The sequence below is a fragment of the Polistes canadensis genome, unplaced genomic scaffold (assembly GCF_001313835.1).
Source record: "Polistes canadensis isolate GaletaPanama2010 unplaced genomic scaffold, ASM131383v1 scaffold_60, whole genome shotgun sequence".
Classification (NCBI taxonomy): domain Eukaryota; kingdom Metazoa; phylum Arthropoda; class Insecta; order Hymenoptera; family Vespidae; genus Polistes; species Polistes canadensis.
In genome coordinates, this window is record NW_014569607.1 from 320,223 (window position 1) to 338,911 (window position 18,689).

The 18,689-nt window shown below is 33.6% G+C and overlaps 2 protein-coding genes and 1 long non-coding RNA gene across 9 annotated transcripts in view; 2 read left to right on the forward strand and 1 right to left on the reverse strand.

Annotated features, from left to right (window-relative positions):
• On the forward strand, positions 1–3,153 carry LOC106785972 (microtubule-associated proteins 1A/1B light chain 3A-like). 2 transcript variants are annotated; one of them, XM_014746885.1, is made up of 4 exons: positions 1–229; positions 522–686; positions 957–1,119; positions 1,194–3,153. In XM_014746885.1, exons 2-4 carry the CDS (start codon positions 632–634, stop codon positions 1,354–1,356), a joined length of 381 nt encoding a protein of 126 aa, XP_014602371.1. In that variant the 5' UTR covers positions 1–229; positions 522–631; the 3' UTR covers positions 1,357–3,153. The 2 variants fall into 2 exon arrangements, with proteins under 2 accessions (XP_014602371.1, XP_014602373.1); XM_014746887.1 differs by lacking the exon at positions 522–686 and having other exon boundaries at positions 13–229.
• On the reverse strand, positions 2,310–4,268 carry LOC106785974. The gene is made up of 2 exons (XR_001381591.1): positions 3,834–4,268; positions 2,310–3,541 (listed from the first exon to the last, which is right to left on the reverse strand). It is a non-coding gene; the product is annotated as an uncharacterized LOC106785974 (long non-coding RNA).
• Positions 3,533–18,689, forward strand: part of LOC106785969 (MAP kinase-activated protein kinase 2) — a 24,808-nt gene continuing 9,651 nt past the window's right edge. Inside the window, exons 1-10 of one of the 6 annotated variants that reach the window (XM_014746881.1) lie at positions 3,533–3,805; positions 8,730–8,876; positions 9,004–9,111; positions 9,233–9,388; positions 9,457–9,721; positions 9,823–10,070; positions 10,171–10,367; positions 10,440–10,717; positions 10,789–11,044; positions 17,276–17,582. In XM_014746881.1, the coding sequence (XP_014602367.1) occupies positions 3,752–3,805; positions 8,730–8,876; positions 9,004–9,111; positions 9,233–9,388; positions 9,457–9,721; positions 9,823–10,070; positions 10,171–10,367; positions 10,440–10,717; positions 10,789–11,044; positions 17,276–17,582 (2,016 nt within the window). In that variant the 5' untranslated portion in view covers positions 3,533–3,751. The other 5 variants (XM_014746879.1, XM_014746880.1, XM_014746877.1 and 2 more) reach the window with 5 other exon arrangements.

Here is an 18,689-nt window from a genome sequence, read left to right on the forward strand (position 1 = left end):
TACAATTTTATTACATTTTCAAAAAAAGAAAAAAAAATGGAGGCCTTCGACAGACCCAACCTTACAGACACTGACGTTATTGTGTATGTACATAATATAGCGTCGTTAAGTTTACGTACATTTATTTCAGAGCTAATACGTATCTTATTGAATACGTCTCAATAATTTACAATTATTTCATTAGAAATGAATTTGACACCGAAAAGTTTCAAAGAAAGACGTCCCTTTGGTAAATATACATTTTTAACTATGGATTATAAGCTTTATTTCGTTTTCGAAAAAAACAATGGTCATCGAACAAACAGTCATCGTTATCCCATTTTTTTATTGTTTTTACATCGTTGCCGCTTATAACAGTATTTAATACGTTATTCTATTATTCTTATCGTTAAAGTTTATTCAATTTGTGCATAAAATATATATGAATAATATTTCAACGTGGTTATAAAATGTTATTAATTTTTTACTTTGAATTTGGTACATTTATAGTAACGTTAATAACTTCATTCTTATCTATACAGGATTTTCCTAAAGATCAGGATCAAGCTGATATCAGATATTAATGAGGTTTAATTAATACGTCTTTACGTGATGCCATAAATGTGGTAGAAACAAAAGACCAGTTTTGGGAATGCATACCAAATATATCTACTGTTATTTCTGCAAGAACAGGAATATTCGAAAGGGTTTAACAATCATTTTACTTTGATAAATGAAAACCTGTATACTCTTGCAGAATAAAGAAAAAAAAAATTGGATTAATAGAAATCCTTAAACGCTTACAACTCCTCAATAAATCATTTTCAGACACAAATCTTCATTCGGTATCAATTTGGTCCTGACTTTTTGGGATACTTTGTAGTTTAATGAAATTATTTTGTACATTAGTTTTTTTTTTATAAATTTATGATGTTACGTTCGATATTTAAACAACTAATAATGGATTTGTTCTTTAGCAACAAGAGTAGCCGATGTGGAAACTATTAAAAAGAGACATCCAGATAAAATTCCTATAGTGGTAGAACGATTTCCAGGAGAAAAGCAATTACCAACTTTGGATAACACCAAATTTTTGGTACCCGATTACTTATCAGTGGCAGAATTAATAAAAATTTTAAGGTATTTCTATGATGCAACAATTTTTTATATTATTAAAAAACTGTGTGTTATTATCAAAGATTTTTTGATATTAGACTTAAACTACACCTAAATCCAACACAGTCATTTTATCTATTGACGAATAGTAGAAGTTTGGTAAGTGGTAGCATGACTATGTTGCAACTGTACCAAAGGGAACAGGATGAGGATGGATACCTGTACATCTTATTCGCCAGTCAAGAAGTATTTGGTCATTAGTTAACGCAATAATTTAATTACAAGTAAATATGATAATGTTTTAGATAAAAAACAAAAAAAAAACAAGTTAAACGCGATTCAATCTATACGCATATATCGAATATTTTCACAAAATATTAGATTTTAATCATAGATCTGCTACTACATGTTTGCCTTTAAACCGAACGCGCAGAACCCTGTGATCAACTCGCAGTACCTGTCAAAATATTAACCAGAATAATCGTATTTGAAATTTGCATCTGAAATCATCATGGTGCTTGGAATTTTTTGTGACTAAATCCATAGTATTCGAATTCGAATTAATATTTAGGATGAATTTAGTTTATTACCGATCGTCTCGGTTGATGCTATTACTCTCTATTGAAACACGCTTAACAGTGATAATATAATTACAAATAATACTTTAAATATATATATATATATATATTAAGGAACATATAATTATTCGAATTTTATGCAATACGATAATTCCTTAGATTCTGTATCGTCTAATTAGAATCCACAAACTTATAATTTGCATTCGACATAATGCAAATTTAGTAACACTATATGAATTATTTGTACAATATATTAAACAGTGTGATACATACTTTCAACGTTATATATGGGTCATACATAAATGCAAATGAAATGAAATATTATTTTTTTTCATATGTTAATCGATATTTATATATATGCATACGTATCTTATATGCAGTGGACTCTTGTATTAGGTAATTATTATGATTTTAATTGTAATGAAAATGTCAGTCAGTTTTTATCGAAGTTAGATAACTTTAAGTTTGCTTTTATTCATAGAACGAGCATAGATATATGCTGTGAAATCATTTCTGTGGTATATTCATCATATCGTTACCGATTAATATACTTATTCAGAAATTCTGCAATATTCGTGGAAGTGTTCATGTACATAATATATCTATACATACATACTTACAATGTGATCTATATCGGATATTTAGTCCAAGAGCCTCTGTATTCTTATTTCGAGTTCGGCTTTGAAAGCACTTTCCATATTTACATCCGTCGATCGAAATGGTGCTTTTAACGCGCAGAGCAATGTTCGAATAGTGGCCTTAGAATCTAAATTAAGACTGGGCATATAAAATATGAATTTCTTTATCTCTTTAATAATTCTTTTAAATATATACAGTTAATCGCGCCGATTGAAACATAAGGTCTTGGACAATCTTCCAAACTGCAATTTATCATTCTTATGATTATTGTAAATCGACTAAAAAGATAAGAGTACCTGTTAAAAAGAAAGAAAAAAAAAGAAGAGAAAGAAGAATTGTAAAAATAACTTTGATTATATATACATTGAATGATCTCTTGCAATTTTGCAACAAAGCGATTGACGGAATATAAAGGCAATGCCATTTGTCATGTCGTTGGCAATATCTTCGTCTTATATAATGGAACCAATTTAGCACTACGATTGTTAACAAAAATTACGTTATACATACGTATATTAACTCGGAGTATTCACTTTTTTAATCGAAAATAATTCACATTATACGAAAATTCATTTTAGAATATTAAAGTTTTCGAATTTTTTATACGAAAAACAAAAAGAAAATAATAGTATAAACTTAAAACGCACGATCGAAAATATCACGTACAAAGTTGTAATTCTATATATCTACAATTAAATATAGCAATAAAATAATCGTTTAATTACTTTAGTAAATCAGACTTAATTATCAAAATTTATTTTTGGTTTATATCATTTCCATTATATGCATATTAATAAGAGTGTACTCTACGCGAGTGTAATAAATATTGTATTAAAATTTTGTAAAGCAAACTATTTATTTTCGAAAGAGAATTGAAGTCCCTTTGTTTTTATTTTCCATTATCTGATGTATCTTATTGTTATCATAACCGAAAAATTAATCTCACATTTTTACACCGATATTAAATAAGTATATACTTATGTTAATTTCAATAAAATCATAAATAAAATAGCATAAATTAATTGTCTAAAGTAAAAAAATCGCGCGTCAAGTATAAAATTCGATGTAATTCGATTTAAAAGTGGCGCGTTCAAAATGGCCGCTCGACGCTTCTACGGTGTTACGAAGAAAAAGTTGTTGGGGCGTTTGCCGCTTATTGTCGCTCGGAAACGACGATGGGAATCGTCATTGATGTCAGTGCAGTCCAGTTTAGAAAAGATGTCGACAATCTGTAATACGATTGCGTATCGATGCCTATGAATCCAATGTTGAGTGGGTAAAAAGGCGAGTGGTGGGGTTAGATGCAAGACCAGAAGGAGGTGAAGAACGTGGAGGTGGTGAAGGATGAGGAGGAGAAGGGGCGAAGAAAAGGTAAAGCAAAGGGTAGAAGAGGTTATGAACTCTAACCCACGGATGGTCGAAGTAGTGTTGTAGCTGCTATGAACTGCCCAAATGACGCGTGGTCAGATCGGTCATCGTTGTTGGCGATAAAGGTGAGTAATGTTTCTTAAACGAACTAACCTTTTCCTTTCTCATATTCGAACTGGCCGATGATTATTTTCCGACCTGTTCTCGGACTAGCCAGATATGCGTTAAATCTATGGTTGTATTGTGTCTACGTCGCAAACCGATCTGCGTGCACGCCCCTTTTTTCAATTACTTTCATTTAACAAATCCGTAGAGATAGGGCCTCTTCTTCAACTTTCTTTTATAAACTTCAACGTCCTTGAGAAAATAATCCTTGCACCCGCGAGTCTTTGCCGCAGACAAAGTCCAGAAAAATGAAAGAGAGTATGTGTTGGCGTGTGTGTGTGAGAAAGAGAGAGAGAGAGAGAGAGAAAAACAGACAATAGGGAAGGAACAGAAGACGAGGAGTAAGCGATCGCAGTCCTCCGTTAATCTGTGTGTGCTGCTGCTGCATCGCTACCTGACGCGACGCGTACGATGAAAAAGAAAAGCAAAAATTAAGGTAGGACGCGTGTGCTTTTGGATAGACATTTTTTCTCTTTTCTTTTCGTTTCTTTTTTTTTTTTTCTCTCTTTAGCCTTCCCGCGTGATACCTAACCCCTCTCCATCGTACCTATATACATAGTATACATATGTATTTGTGTACGGTGCGCGCATCGTCGCGATTACCCAGCTGATCCATTCTTGGATCGAACTCAATGAGAAGAGCGTTCCGAAACGCTAAAACGGTACGCTCAAAGTTTTCTATCGAAAATTTCTTTCAAATTGATGATTTTGATGTGAGATAAAACAACGTTTCCCGATTTAACATTCGTTTTATAGATTTTCCTTGACTTTCATTTTACAACGAGAATTTTATTATTTATTAATGCGAACATACAGGTGCTCAGCAAAGATCAAAATTTACAAAGGAAATGAGAGATAGAAATATTCCTCGCATTCAGGAGGATGTCGCTACTTGCGTTTTGTAGCACAAGTAGGAGGTGTAACCTTCGGACCCACAACGATGACCTTTACCTGCCAGAGAACGACCATCGTTGCGGACATAATTACTCTCTCAATGATTATTCTACGTCGTTGTAGTTCCTAGAATCCTCTTTACCATACTCAAAATGATCATTCGAAAGGTTACAAGCCGACCTCGATGAGTTTGTCCAACATTTACAATCCATCGGATTATTCAATATAAAATTTCGAACAGGTCCTTGTTCTTTTTCATTTCTTATCGAGAATAATGCTAATTCTACTCTAACGTATCAAACGAGAGATGCTGTTTGTAACCTTGAAAAAACTTGGTTTTGTACGATTTCTTATCACATATTTTAATCGTACGCGTTATTTTTCCTGCATTATTCGCTCCGTTCGTTTTGCGCTTTTTTTTTTCTTTCTTCCTTATACGTATACATATATAACTATAATTATTGACCGAGCACAGGTGTGCATATGTGTGCGATTGGGGGAGGGGGGGGGAGATGGATGTTGTGTATGTATCTGTTCAATTGATCAACTTTTAGTAGCCTTCGCGAGATTACATAATAGTCATTAAAGAATAACAACGTATCTTCTTAGAGAATATAAGGTAAAATAAATCCTACAGTTAGAAATTTTGTTCTCAAGCTTGTTGAATGTTCAAAGTTTCATAGATCATCAGGAAATGTCGCCATGGCCTTTCACCTTTTTACCGTCACTCGGTCTCTCTCTCAACGCCTAGAGATGCACTTTTTAAGCTACATTACGAGCAACCACGTGATATATTCCAAGTCATCGTACTATTTTCAACAAACATCTAAATTGCTGACGCGCGATAACTGGCATACATATGTGTACATATGTGCATACCACTAGCGGACCAACGTTCAAATATATTTAACAACGCGTTTCTTCCTTGATCGATCAAATATTTATTTCGTATTTCGTATATATTCGATATTCAATAATAATAATAATAATTGAAAATAAAAGTATTCGCGCGCTTTCCGAGGTTCTTATAAAAAGAAAAACAAAACTTGTGTGAGTAAAATATAAAAAGATTAAGTTAGAAAATCTCAAAAGATACGAATATGAATTCGTTATCTATCGTGTTGATAACGATTGTGTGACAAATGACGAATCGATTAGTCATCATTTGTCAATAAAATTAATAATCCTATCGGAATAAAGAAACGCGAAATCTACGAATTTTTTTGTTTATTTAATTCGCTAAGCAGCAGTAGTACTCATGATCCTTGCAAAAAAATAGGGAATACGTATTTGCTACGTGTTACAATTATTTATATTATCAAATAAATGGAACAAATATATGAAATATTGTTTTGACAGTTCACACAGAGAGTGTGTGGTTACTGGGTGACGTAGGACATGAGTTTGACATCGCCGTCAAATTTATTTTCATTCGGTTTGTGTGTGTGTATCACGTGCATGCTTAAAATGCACATGTGTCTTTCTTTCCTTCTGGTTGCGTTGCGGATGCACGCGCGCACACACTCGACGTCTTTCCGAGCGACCTCGAGGTTCTCTCGGCCGATAAGTCATCGCAGGGCGTGCGTTACGTGACATAACCTGCGCGCTCGAGAACACGAGCCACCGCCTCGGCCACCGCACCATCCGGTTTTGCAACAGCGATCGCCATCATCGTGTTGTACGTTCGTACGTACGTTCGTTCGTTGGTCGCTCGCTTACCTGTTTGCGCGCGAGCGCGCGCACTCTCAGGTAGGAAAGCAGGCAAACGGGCCGCGAGAATGCACCTGGTACGATGCCGTGAGCGTCGCTACACAACAGAGTGACCTGCCAACCTGCCAGTAGTACGGAGAACGGGCTGCTTGCTCGTGCGCTCACCTGCGCATTAGAGCAACCTCTCTTTTTAACAAAAACGACCACGACTACTAACTTTAATTTTCGCAATCCGCGATTATATTATATTTTCGGGTTTCCGAACAATCATTTTCCTCTATTTATCTCTATCTATTTTATTGTTTTCTTTCCTTATTATTCATCATTATCATCAGCATTGTTTGTCGTCGTCGTCGTCGTCGTCGGCATCCTCTCGTATTCCAAGGCACGCAACAAGGTGCGATAGCCAACTCTCCTGCATTCCTCTACGTTCCATGATTTCCCTCTTCCACCCGCCCCCTTCTCTTTACTCCATCGAACCAAACGACGATGAAATAACACGGTCTCTGCTGTGACGTTATTTTTCGTTCTTATCGTTTCCTTCTGTCCCCCTCCGAACGCGAGTCCTCGAAGGTCGCGACGACGGATGCTGTGTGAACGGCGCGAATGCCGAATTCGTAGTTTCCTTCGGTACGTTTGCTTTGCTGGAAAAGCAAACTTCTTCCTACTCTAGGAGAGCTAGGATTATATTCATACCTTCCTTCGGAATCGGATCGGCGAGTCTTCTTCTTCTTCTTCCTCTTTTACTATCTTTCGTGAGTTCTCAGCACACTTTAACAGTTTTATTAACTATGTCGACGGATTTTTCAAAGAATAAGAATAAAAATTACATTTAGATCAAAAGTGAGAGAGAGAAAGGAAGAAAGAAAAAAGATAAAAAAAAAAGGAAACGTAATACACGCCTCAATTGACCTTTCCGTACAACGGGGTACCACACGGCGAGTGTAACTCGCCGAATCGAGGCTACGGAATTGTCGACGTTTCTTGCTCTTTTTATTTTCTTTTTTTTATCGTAGTTTTGTTTTATATCACATGACTTAAAGTAGAGAAAAAGAATAAAGTAACGAAATCTAACGGGTTATGGCCATGACATTTTTCTAGCAAGCGTTAACGATAAGCGCAAACCGTATACCTTTCGTTTCTCTTTTCATTGCAGCTGTGTCACGTCGATCGTTACATTCATCTTTTTTTTTTATTTTTCTTCGCGTAATCTTCCGTGAAATCACGTAATCTAATATACTATCAATTCCAAGGAAACTCGCGTTTATCTGCACAATGCGCGACCGATTCCACGATTCGATTTGAAAATCCCGCCTTCGGTCGTGATGCTTTCGCGAAGGAATAAAAAAGTAACAATTTGAAAAAATTCTAACTTCTGACATAAAACTGACATTAACTATCAAGTTATAATTTTTAAGCGCATATGTAATTCAATATGGATACAATTTTCTATATAACACGATTATGACGCAGCATGTAAAGGAAAGATTTTTATTCGACCGTATTTCTCTCTCTCTCTCTCTCTCTCTCTCTTAGTTTTTACAGTTAAATTCACGAGTATATATATCTAGCGAATTCGTGTCAAATTTTCGTAAATACTGTTAAGTATGCTGAAAGCATGCATTGAACGAAACGAACGAATGTGTATGATAGTGTGTATGTGTGAAGGAAGTATTTGAAATTGTTGTAGTAAGCAAGTGAGTTAATTACGTCTTGAGAATAAGGTAGGGGTACCAGTAATAGATAGACACGACACTGAGAGTATTCGGTTCATGGGTGTATGGAAATGGACCGCTTGCTGTTCTATGACAGAAGGTATAGTAAGGTAGCCGCGTGTATCCGACATCCAGCAAACCCGCGCGTAGCAACCTACGAACCGAGCCACTTGGGACCATCTCTTTCACTTCTTAAAATGGTAGGGGTGAGGGTTTACGGCAGGTGGGGGAAGGCAAAGAAACACAGAGAGTGAGAGAGAGAGAGAGGGGACGAATGCTGCTCCAGTTTAATGTTTTTATATTGCTAGCTCCTAAACTTCACCTCCTACTTCTCCTCTTCCTCCTCCACCCTTTCCATCAAAAGTATAGATAGATATTATATCACGTTTTACTTTGTCTTTCTCGATTCACCGCAAAATTTGTATTTATCTTTATTTTTTACCTCCTCCTTTATTATTTACCTCTAATCGATCATGATAATCTGAAACTTTTCAATTGTTATCATCGATAATCGAGAACGTTTGCTTGTTTTGTACTACATACTTGACTGCCGTCTTATTTACAGGGAGAAATGGATAGGGAGCATAGAGATCTGCGTGATCATGATAATCCTAATGAGAACGAAGGAGAACGGAAAAGTGGAATGGATTTTCGTAGTATCTCCCATTCTCATCATGGAGTACCTGATCACTCGATGGATGCTGACTCTGAGGTGCATTTCTTTTCTATGTTTCAATATTTTTCTTTAATATTTTGTCAACAAGTCTAATAGAGATAAACGAATTCGATGAAATTATTGTCGATTATAGCATACTTGAACGTTTATCGTTATGTCACAGAGAGATATGGAAATCGATCAAAATGATCGGCCTGAAAACTTGCACGACGATAAAACGGATCAAATGTTGGAAAGAAATTTTCACTATTTAGAGCATCATCCAGCTATGGTACATGCCTGCTGAATAAGTCTTTGCGTTTGTGTGATAAACGTTTATGAGATATATCACTTAGACCTTCGTTCCATTTTATGCATATTCCAAAGTTTTTAACGTTTGCTTTTTTTTTTAGAGAGATATTGAGAGAGATCAGAACAATCACATGGATAACTTGCATGATGATAAAATAGACCATAAAATGAGTAGAGATTATCGCAATATAGGACATCATCCAGCCATGCTTCATTTACCCTCTGGCATAGAACACTTGAATAATGTCGATGTAGAGGTAAGAATTCTCTTTTACATATATCTATGTGATTGTATTTCATTTTGAAGTTATAAATAAATTTTCAGGTTAAATTGTCAAGAGACGTTAGAGGTTCCTTAGGTTTAGGATTATCCCTAGAATTATGTGTTGTATGTGGAGATCGAGCAAGTGGTAGACATTATGGAGCTATAAGTTGCGAAGGCTGTAAAGGTTTTTTCAAACGTAGCATCCGTAAGCAACTAGGTTACCAATGTAGAGGAAGTAAAAGTTGCGAAGTTACCAAACACCATAGGAACCGCTGCCAATATTGTAGGCTTCAAAAGTGCCTAGCAATGGGTATGAGAAGTGACTGTAAGTGGATACAATCCCTTTAATTAATTATTCAAATATTTTTTTTGTATCGCATGTTTTTGGGGGATATAATAAACATGATCCAGCTTGGGGTGTTGTAGCCGTTCAGCACGAACGAAAACCAGTATTAGGAGAAACTGCTGGGGCTAAAGTTGGAAGTCGTAGTCCTAGAGTCAAACCAGAACCACAACAACCAGTACCCGAAGCTCCTCAAACTTGGGAACAGCCTGAGAGTCCTTGTATGGAAGACCAAAGCAGCGATAGTGATTTGAGCGATGCTTTGACGTTTGCTAGGGACCGTTTATTAATATCTCATGCATTGGATAGTATAGCAAAATTTATTGGGGATGTACGTTTCATTTATACATACATATATTTATATATATATATATATGTGAAAACTATTAGACAAATATTGTGAAGTTAAAATAGTACATTGTTTCTTGTAGGGTGTAAATGGTTCCAGTGAACCAGACGAAGAGTGGACAGGTCAGTTAATCTCAGAGAGGCATACATTGTTCGAGCTGAGAGCACCTAGCCCTGCACCTGCATACTTATCTATACATTACATCTGTGAAAGTGCAGCAAGGCTATTATTTTTGTCTGTACATTGGGCAAGAGGGATTCCTGCTTTTCAAGCCCTACCGTAAGTACTCTGTAAATAAACAAATTGTAATATGCAAAATATATTTGATAAAAACGAGTGTGATCTTTTTAGATCAGAAATCCAAACTACGTTGGTGCGTAGTTGTTGGGGACAGTTATTTACATTGGGCTTAGCACAGTGTGCATATACTTTATCCCTTCCTAGTATTCTGACATCCATTATAAATCATCTACAAACTAGTATCACGCAAGAAAAAATTACTGCTAGTAAAGTGAAATCCGTTACAGAACATATATGCAGATTACAAGACTGCGTTAGTTCTCTTCACAAATTACAAGTAGATTCCGTCGAATACGCCTATCTTAAAGCCTTAACGCTCTTCAGCGCGGGTAAGTAAATCTCTCGAATGAAATAAGAATAATTCAAGAGTTTCTTATTTATTGTTTTACTATGTTGTCAGATAATGTGCTGGTTGGTATTTGGCGTAAAAAGGTTGAAGCCCTACAGGAAGCAGCATGGACGGAATTACAACAACGAGTAGGATCTGATAGATTACCTCGTCTTTTATTAAAACTTGCACCTCTTCGTACCATTAACCCTAGAGTGTTAGAAGACCTTTTTTTTGCGGGTCTTATTGGTAGAGTAAGCGTAGCTAGTGTAGTGCCTTATATTCTGACCATGCAAGATTGTAAATCAGAACCTGAAAGTCACAAGGGGTGACAATTACTATTAGTGCAATGTAAGTCGTGACCTGAAAAGGTGATATATTTATAAATTATCACAGGATGCTTATATAATAGTATATTTTTCTATAAGGATAAATATATATTATTATATATTATATATATAATATAATATATATATAATATATATATATATAAGAAGATCTATAGAGCACAATGTATTTTTATATATCCTGTAAAAAACAGTTATCAATTATCTTCCTGTTGTTAAAAGGAAACATTTATTTGTGATATTCTCGGATATATTGTTATAATATGTTATGTTAAATTAATTGAATTTATGCAATAATAATTGGTCGATATCTGATCGAATTTAAATATTTTGTGAAAGATATTAAATGATAATTTTGAAACATTAACTAACTTAAAGTAAGAGTGCCTTGCAATAATATATTGTATGCGAAATATTGTCTTATATCCTATATGCTCTATAGCAACTTCTTCTAAACAATGAAATATTTGTATTTTACGTATTCATATTTTTTAAGACAATAATATTTCATAATTTATTACTAGTAAGGGCGTTGCCTCTTACCAAAGTGGTAGTTAATTTGTATTTTATGTTACATAAAAATTACGATTTTATTTTACTGTTACAAAATTTTTAAGGCAATTTCTTTCATCACATAATTTAATAAAAAAAGTTTCAAGCGAACAAGAAAAGAAAAAGCTATTTCATACAGGATATTAGAAACATTCATAACTAAATTAAGATAATTTGAAAGAAAAAATTTAATAGATATTGCAACCAAATCAAAATACGAACTAGTAATTACGAGAGAGAGAAAATAATTTTAATTATTCAAAATATTAAAAGATTTCTTTTTCAAGGATAAATATTTTATAAAAATTATATATATTTTTAAAAGAAAAAAATCCAATTTGGATCACGTCATTGTAATCATTGATTTATACATGATTCTTTTACTTATTCATGTGAATATAAGTGACTGATAATACCGCATTTTTCGCAATATTTTTGTTTTTAATCTTTGATACAAATTTTCATAATATTATAATCTAATAACATAAGAACAATTTTATCGCAAGGTTTATTATTTTTACATTATTTACGATTATTGTCAAGTCCACATGAAAAAGTACATTGAGCAATAGACAGTTGTGTTTATAAAAAGGACAGTGTATATATTATATATACAGTGTTCTTACGAATAGCATGCATACTTAATATAGATTAAGAAAATAGAAAGATCACATATGTGCTTACTTAATTACGTGTAAAAAACATTTCATATTTTATTATCGCGCTTAATTAATTATCAAAGGGAACGATCTTATATCGAAATAGACATAATTATAAATATTTTTATAAACGTTACTTTTACACTTATCTTTATTGTAAAGGTAAGGGGTATCTCATTTTTAAAAGATAATAATATTTTAGAATTAGACTAATTTTTAGTGCACAGGGTGTTAAAATTCACATTTAGAGATATTTTTTCATATAGTTAAATAAAGTCATAGAATATATTTTAAAAATTCTATATGTATTAATATGATATGTAATATATGAATAGGTTTAACTCTTGTTAAATAATTCATAAAATTAACAATAACAACAATTAATTATCTCGATAAAAGGAAATCTTACTAAATTAAGTCTGTACAAAGTATTATAAAGTAACACCTTATAAAATAGTACTAAAATGTTAGATAAAGTGAGTCAGTATTCAAAACTGAATTAATGATTGCACGCACGACATATTCTTATATAATGTTAAATTACATGAAGTTTAAACGTATACATACAACTATTTTCGTGTGTTACAAGATGTTGAAACAGTATATCTTTAGTGCATCAATTAGTCGATGGACAATAAGAAGTTTAAAAAGGAACGAGGATAACTAAGATGTACATAGAAAAATGTGCCTATATATATATCAAAATATTTATATCGGTTTAAATTTTGTAATTAATACACGTAAGTAAGTAAGTAACCAACTAACGAACTAACTAACTAAAAATAATACTTTTTTTCGATCAGAGAGACCTGAAATTCATAGCGTCTCTTTTTCCTACGTTGGTAAAGTTTTCTGTGTAAATATATAAATATATACATATTTATAATATATAATATATATTATATAGATGTATAATATATATTATATAGATGTATAATATATATTATATATTATAAATATATATATAAGTATTCTTAAGTACACTAAAATCGCAAGAGAATAAGCGAATTATTTGAGGTAAAATAAAAATGAAACAAAAATAATAATATTAATAATAATAATAATAAAGTTTATATTATCTCATAAAAAGAGTACCGTATTGTTATTCCTGTTATTAGTAATGGTTTCTCCCTTCGAATAATTCACCGATAAAATAATAAATGTTCTCGTAGTCGTAACTCGTATCACAATTTAAAAAGAAAAAATAACGAGGAAAGAAATAAAAAAAAAAGTCAAAGATAATAATCGTAGGTAAGAAAATATGTAATCATAGAAGATATCTATGAAGTAAAACATGGTCAATAATAATATTGCGAAGTTCCTTTTAAGCGAGCAAGCAAGTCTCGTGATTCGAATTTTCATTCGAATTTTTTCAAGAATGACGCGACTTACTCTTGGAAGTGAAAGTTTCACTCATGTCAGTTTGGTAGAGAGGGAAAGAGGAAGAGAGATGGTACGATCATAAAAATATCTGAGTGAATAAGTGGAAAGAGAAGGAAAAGAATGACGATGGTACGGAAAGGTGAGGAGGAGGAGGAGAAGGAGGAAGAGAAGAAGTATGATGACGAGGAGAGTCAAACTCTTGAAAGGAAGGAACCTTACAATGTCTGAGTATAGATACGGCCCTGAGGCGTGTGAGTCATATCCTAAGATTGCCTGTAGAGGCGCCTCGAAGGCCCGTTCCTTGTCTGTCCCTCTTTCTCTCTCTCTCTCATCATTTTTATATGCGTGCGTGGTGCGTGCATGCATGTGTACTTTGTGAATTGGTTTTTCGTGCTGCCCGAAGAGGAAACCACTCTGAGAGCGTGGAGAGAGGTGGTGCGGTTTGATGAGGTTTGGTTCGGAGGTTCGAAAAAATACCGTTCATTAGTCGGTCTACCGGTAGCAACGAGAATCACTGACGAATATCTTATCGTTCATCGTTCGCGGATTATCATGAAAAGAAAAGTGTTCGATAAATTTTCATTTGTGACTCTCGTTGAAAGACATTATTAAAGAGGAGGAGACGGATTAAGAAAAAGAAATAACAAGAGAAAGAGAGAGAGATATATATATATAACGCGCGAAGCCCTATTTAATTATTTTGTCATTATTTCTACGCGTGTTATATAGGTACCCTTAGTTCTTCCTTAAAAGGATTTAAGGGTGAGCGCATGGTACACAGGTAGACGAACTGGTTTCTTATTTTTTTTTTTAAAAAGAAAACAAATAATATTCTTCTTCGTCGTGGAACGTCGTCGTCAGTCGAATTTTTGCTGTCGTTCGAACGAAAAAAAAAAAGAAACAAAAAGTAAGCAGAATAGAGCAATGATACTTGTGTTGTTTGTGTTTTTGTGTTCGCACGCGTTTCATCGTTATAAATAAATCAATCGACCAATTAATCGATCGATAGATCGATCGATCAATCAATCAAGGGAAAAGAAGAATAAGTGTGAATATAATCGTGAGTGTTTAAGATCCCATCTGTTTAATCTTCGTTTATTGTGTCTTTTTCTACATTATTTATTTATCTTTTAATTGATTAATTGTCAATGGTGTGCAAAATATATTGTTATACTAGGTAAATTGCGTTTAACGGAGAGAAAATGATTAGCTTATCAAAAAGGGAAAATGAAACTACGGTTTGATACATTTCCTTCTAACCGTGGATATGAATTAACCACGATAAAATTATTCTTTTCGCGGCAAATATTATTTTATTCGAAATCCAAGGGGAACCTTTAAGCCAGAAAACACGTATTACAATATTTGCGCAAAAAGTATGAGAAAAGAAAAAGAAAACAAAAGAAAAAAAAAAAAGGCGGTTCGTTTTAATGATTACTTTTAATTTCGAACCCTTTTCATTCGAATCAAAATGTAATTTTTGTAATTTAGTTCGAAGTATATATAGTATAATATTTTAATACATAATACGTATGTGTATATAATCATCTATCGGGTCTCCGCATCGTGCAACCTCCTTCGCCATTCTGAATAATTTCGACGAAAGTTTCCTCCCGGTAAAGAGCGCGGTATGGTGGGGGGAATATAAAAAGAGAAAAGAGAGGGAGGAAAAAAGAAGAACGAGCGAAAGAGATAGATGGATGATAGATAGAGAGGACAAAAACAGTATACCTTTAAGCGGTATAATCGTTTTATCTTAACCATCAGATTTGCTCTGATAATTTGATAAACGTTTATGATCGTCAAGAGGTTCTTGCATAACAGGATGATCACGAAAGAATCTTATTCAGTCTCGTTTTCGTCGAGAAACGCGTCGTCAATCCGAAAGAACGTTTGTCGCGTTTCCGATGCGCGCGCATCTTTGCGACGACTAATAGAAAGAGAAAGACGAGAAACACTAACTGCTTCTTTTTTTTTTCTTTTTCTTTTTAAATACGTTCCAATGGAAAGACCCGCGAATATCGAGTCGCGCGCCAACTCGATCTGACGACAACGTAACTTCATTTGGCTCGATTTCTCTTTAGTTTTCACCTTAAAGACACGGTTGATAATCGACTATTTAGTAATCGAACACGTTTGAAAAGCTTCTTTATTTTTCTCCCTCTCTCTCTCTTTCTTTGTGGGTGCGCGTGTGTTCGTGTTTTCTTCCTTTCTCCGCTTATCCAGGGACGTGCATTTTCTAGAAGCTTTTTGCTTTCGAAAAAGGAAAAAGGCGGGATTTTCAAAATTAAGCTTTAATAGTTTACCTCGAGAGAATATTTTTCCATATACTACGCACTCATGCCGAAGTCTGGTTCTAAGTGGAGGTTCTGGAGGTCTCTATCTTAACCTTGCCAATTTATTATTTTCTTCTCATTCTCTCTTTTATTTATCATCGTTAATGTTCAAATTTTAATTGTTTTCTCTCTCACAATCGGTCTTGAATATGAAAGCATAATAAAATTTCATTTATCGTATATCCGATCAATTTTATCGCGAAACATTTACGAGTATTGTATATACATAAATACATATATGTATTCGATATCTTCTTTACGCACATGTATATTACATCCTATGGTCGATTTATTGTTCGTATAGCGACCGCAATGCCGCAACGTCGTTGAAACTATTGCTTTCCTATTGGTCGGTTCATTGTATCGTTGAAAAGACGCACCAATGGCGATGGCTCGTTCGTCGTGCATCATTACACTGCGATTGGATCGAAACCCGGCATTGTGTTATTTTTTTATTTTAATGCTCCCTGTGTGTGTGCATTTTTTACTATTTTTTTTATCATTTCGCTACAAAAGCCTTATTAATAATTGAATGAAACAATCGAATGATTTTATTTTAATCGTTAACACAATCCTATTGCTACTCATACTACCATGACTTGCATTTCTTTGAATTCTTTTTTATTTTCTTTAATCTTTTTACTAAATATTACTAGAATTTTGTAAAGGTAGACTTTATCGATCCTACGTGGGAGAACGATACTTTTAATATAATATTTATAATAGTATGAATATTTAATCGTAAGCTAAAGATCGATAAATGAAAGTTATATTGAGAGATCGAATGAATAGCTTACTGAAACGCTTATCGTACGATACGTTTATCCATTTACTCATTTATTCATTTATACATACTGCATTTATTATGCATTATGCTATTGTAGAATTGAAAGAAGATGTAGAGCGTCGTTGGGAAGCGTGCGTCAAAACGAAGTTACGATTTATGACGTAATGACACTATCACTTTGCGCGCGCCATTACGAGCAAATCATTTAACGAGCCATAATATCTATAGGAAATACGCGTAATGCGTTTATACGTTCATCTTGTTCGGTATATACGAGGGATCTTCGTTAACCCATACTTTTGAAATATTTCATTATCACATTGCAATAAGAATATCACATTAATTAACGATCCCTCTCATTTTCTTATATCACTGAAAACGGATTATTCATCAATTAATCATTAAACTTATTTGTTCATAAAGGATTATGTATCTTAAACGTTACATTGCTACAATGATCACACACGACTAGCATGATGATATTATATTTTGCAGAAAGCCAAAGAGGGCTGCAGTGGAACAAAAAAAGGAAGAAAAAGAAGAGTCGAATAAGGGTAAACGTAAACACGAGGAGGAAGATAAGGATACGATAATTCGTAAAAAGTGTGAGACTACTGGTACGAGTCAGGATAGCAAAAGAAAAATGATGGAGAATATGTTACCTAAATGTGACGCGCGTCTTCCAAAAATGAGCCCGATAACTGACGATTACGAGATCAGTAATCACGTTTTGGGTCTTGGTATTAACGGAAAGGTCGTACAGTGTTACGATAGAAAAACTAGGGAAAAGTATGCCCTAAAGGTAAGAATGATTTTCATTTAGTATCATTGCATTTAAATATTTTTCCCTTCAATTACCGACATTACTGATTATAACACAACTGCAAAAGTTTTATTCCAATTGTTGGATACTAATGTCAAAACATTGTTCTCTTTTAATTATACTAATAACAATCTTTAAGCTTCTTACATCTGTTAGTAATTTGTTCTACGTTTTTCGTACATATGTGTCTTTTTATTATTATCTTTTTGTTATACCAGCAGTGTTGATAATTCAAACGCACAGGGTTAAGATAGGATAGTAAAGAGATTTGTATATTCGTTTTAACGAGAGCCAACTCTTTAAAGTTTGTTTAGTTTCTTTTCCTTATTCCAAACGTTCGAAGAATCTAAATAATGATTACTTTGAAAAAAAAAAAAAAAAAAAAAAAAAAAAAAAAAAAAAAAAAAAAATGAAGATATGTATATATCACGACGTCACGTGTTATAGGTAAGCATATATGCATATGTATATATGCATGTATTACCCTACGACTCTGTTTATTTTTTAAACGTCGAACCGACTAAGTTACGAAAGAAAGATGGCACGTGTTTCCATTAGAGGCATTAAACCATTTTTTTTCTTTTTTTTTTTTTTTCTTTCTTTTCGTAGGAGTCTTTTTTTCCCGCGTAAGAGCATCGATCTATCTTGTCAATGCGCTCTTATGTTAGATATCCACTTGTGCTACGAGAAGGTGCGATCATCATCGACTAACGATATCCAACAAGCAAGTCCAGACCACGAGTCATCCTCTATTTATACCCAGTGATTTCCCATTCGTTCGGTATAACACGAAGCTATACATTTACGTCTTATCCTTTTGTTTCCTTTATCATCAAGATTCAAATATATATTGTCGATCCGTGCCGAACATGACGTGTTTTTCTCAATATACGTCATGATATTTAATCAATAATTCTCTGATAAAATGATTTTTCTTGATAAGACCGATTAATATTGGAATAGCCATTAAACAGAGTGTCGCGGAAGTTTTTTTGTATTTTATATTATCTATATATAACACACACCGTAATATTGGAATTAATCAATTTCAATTTGAGTATTATAAAAAACGATCGGTAACAAAAA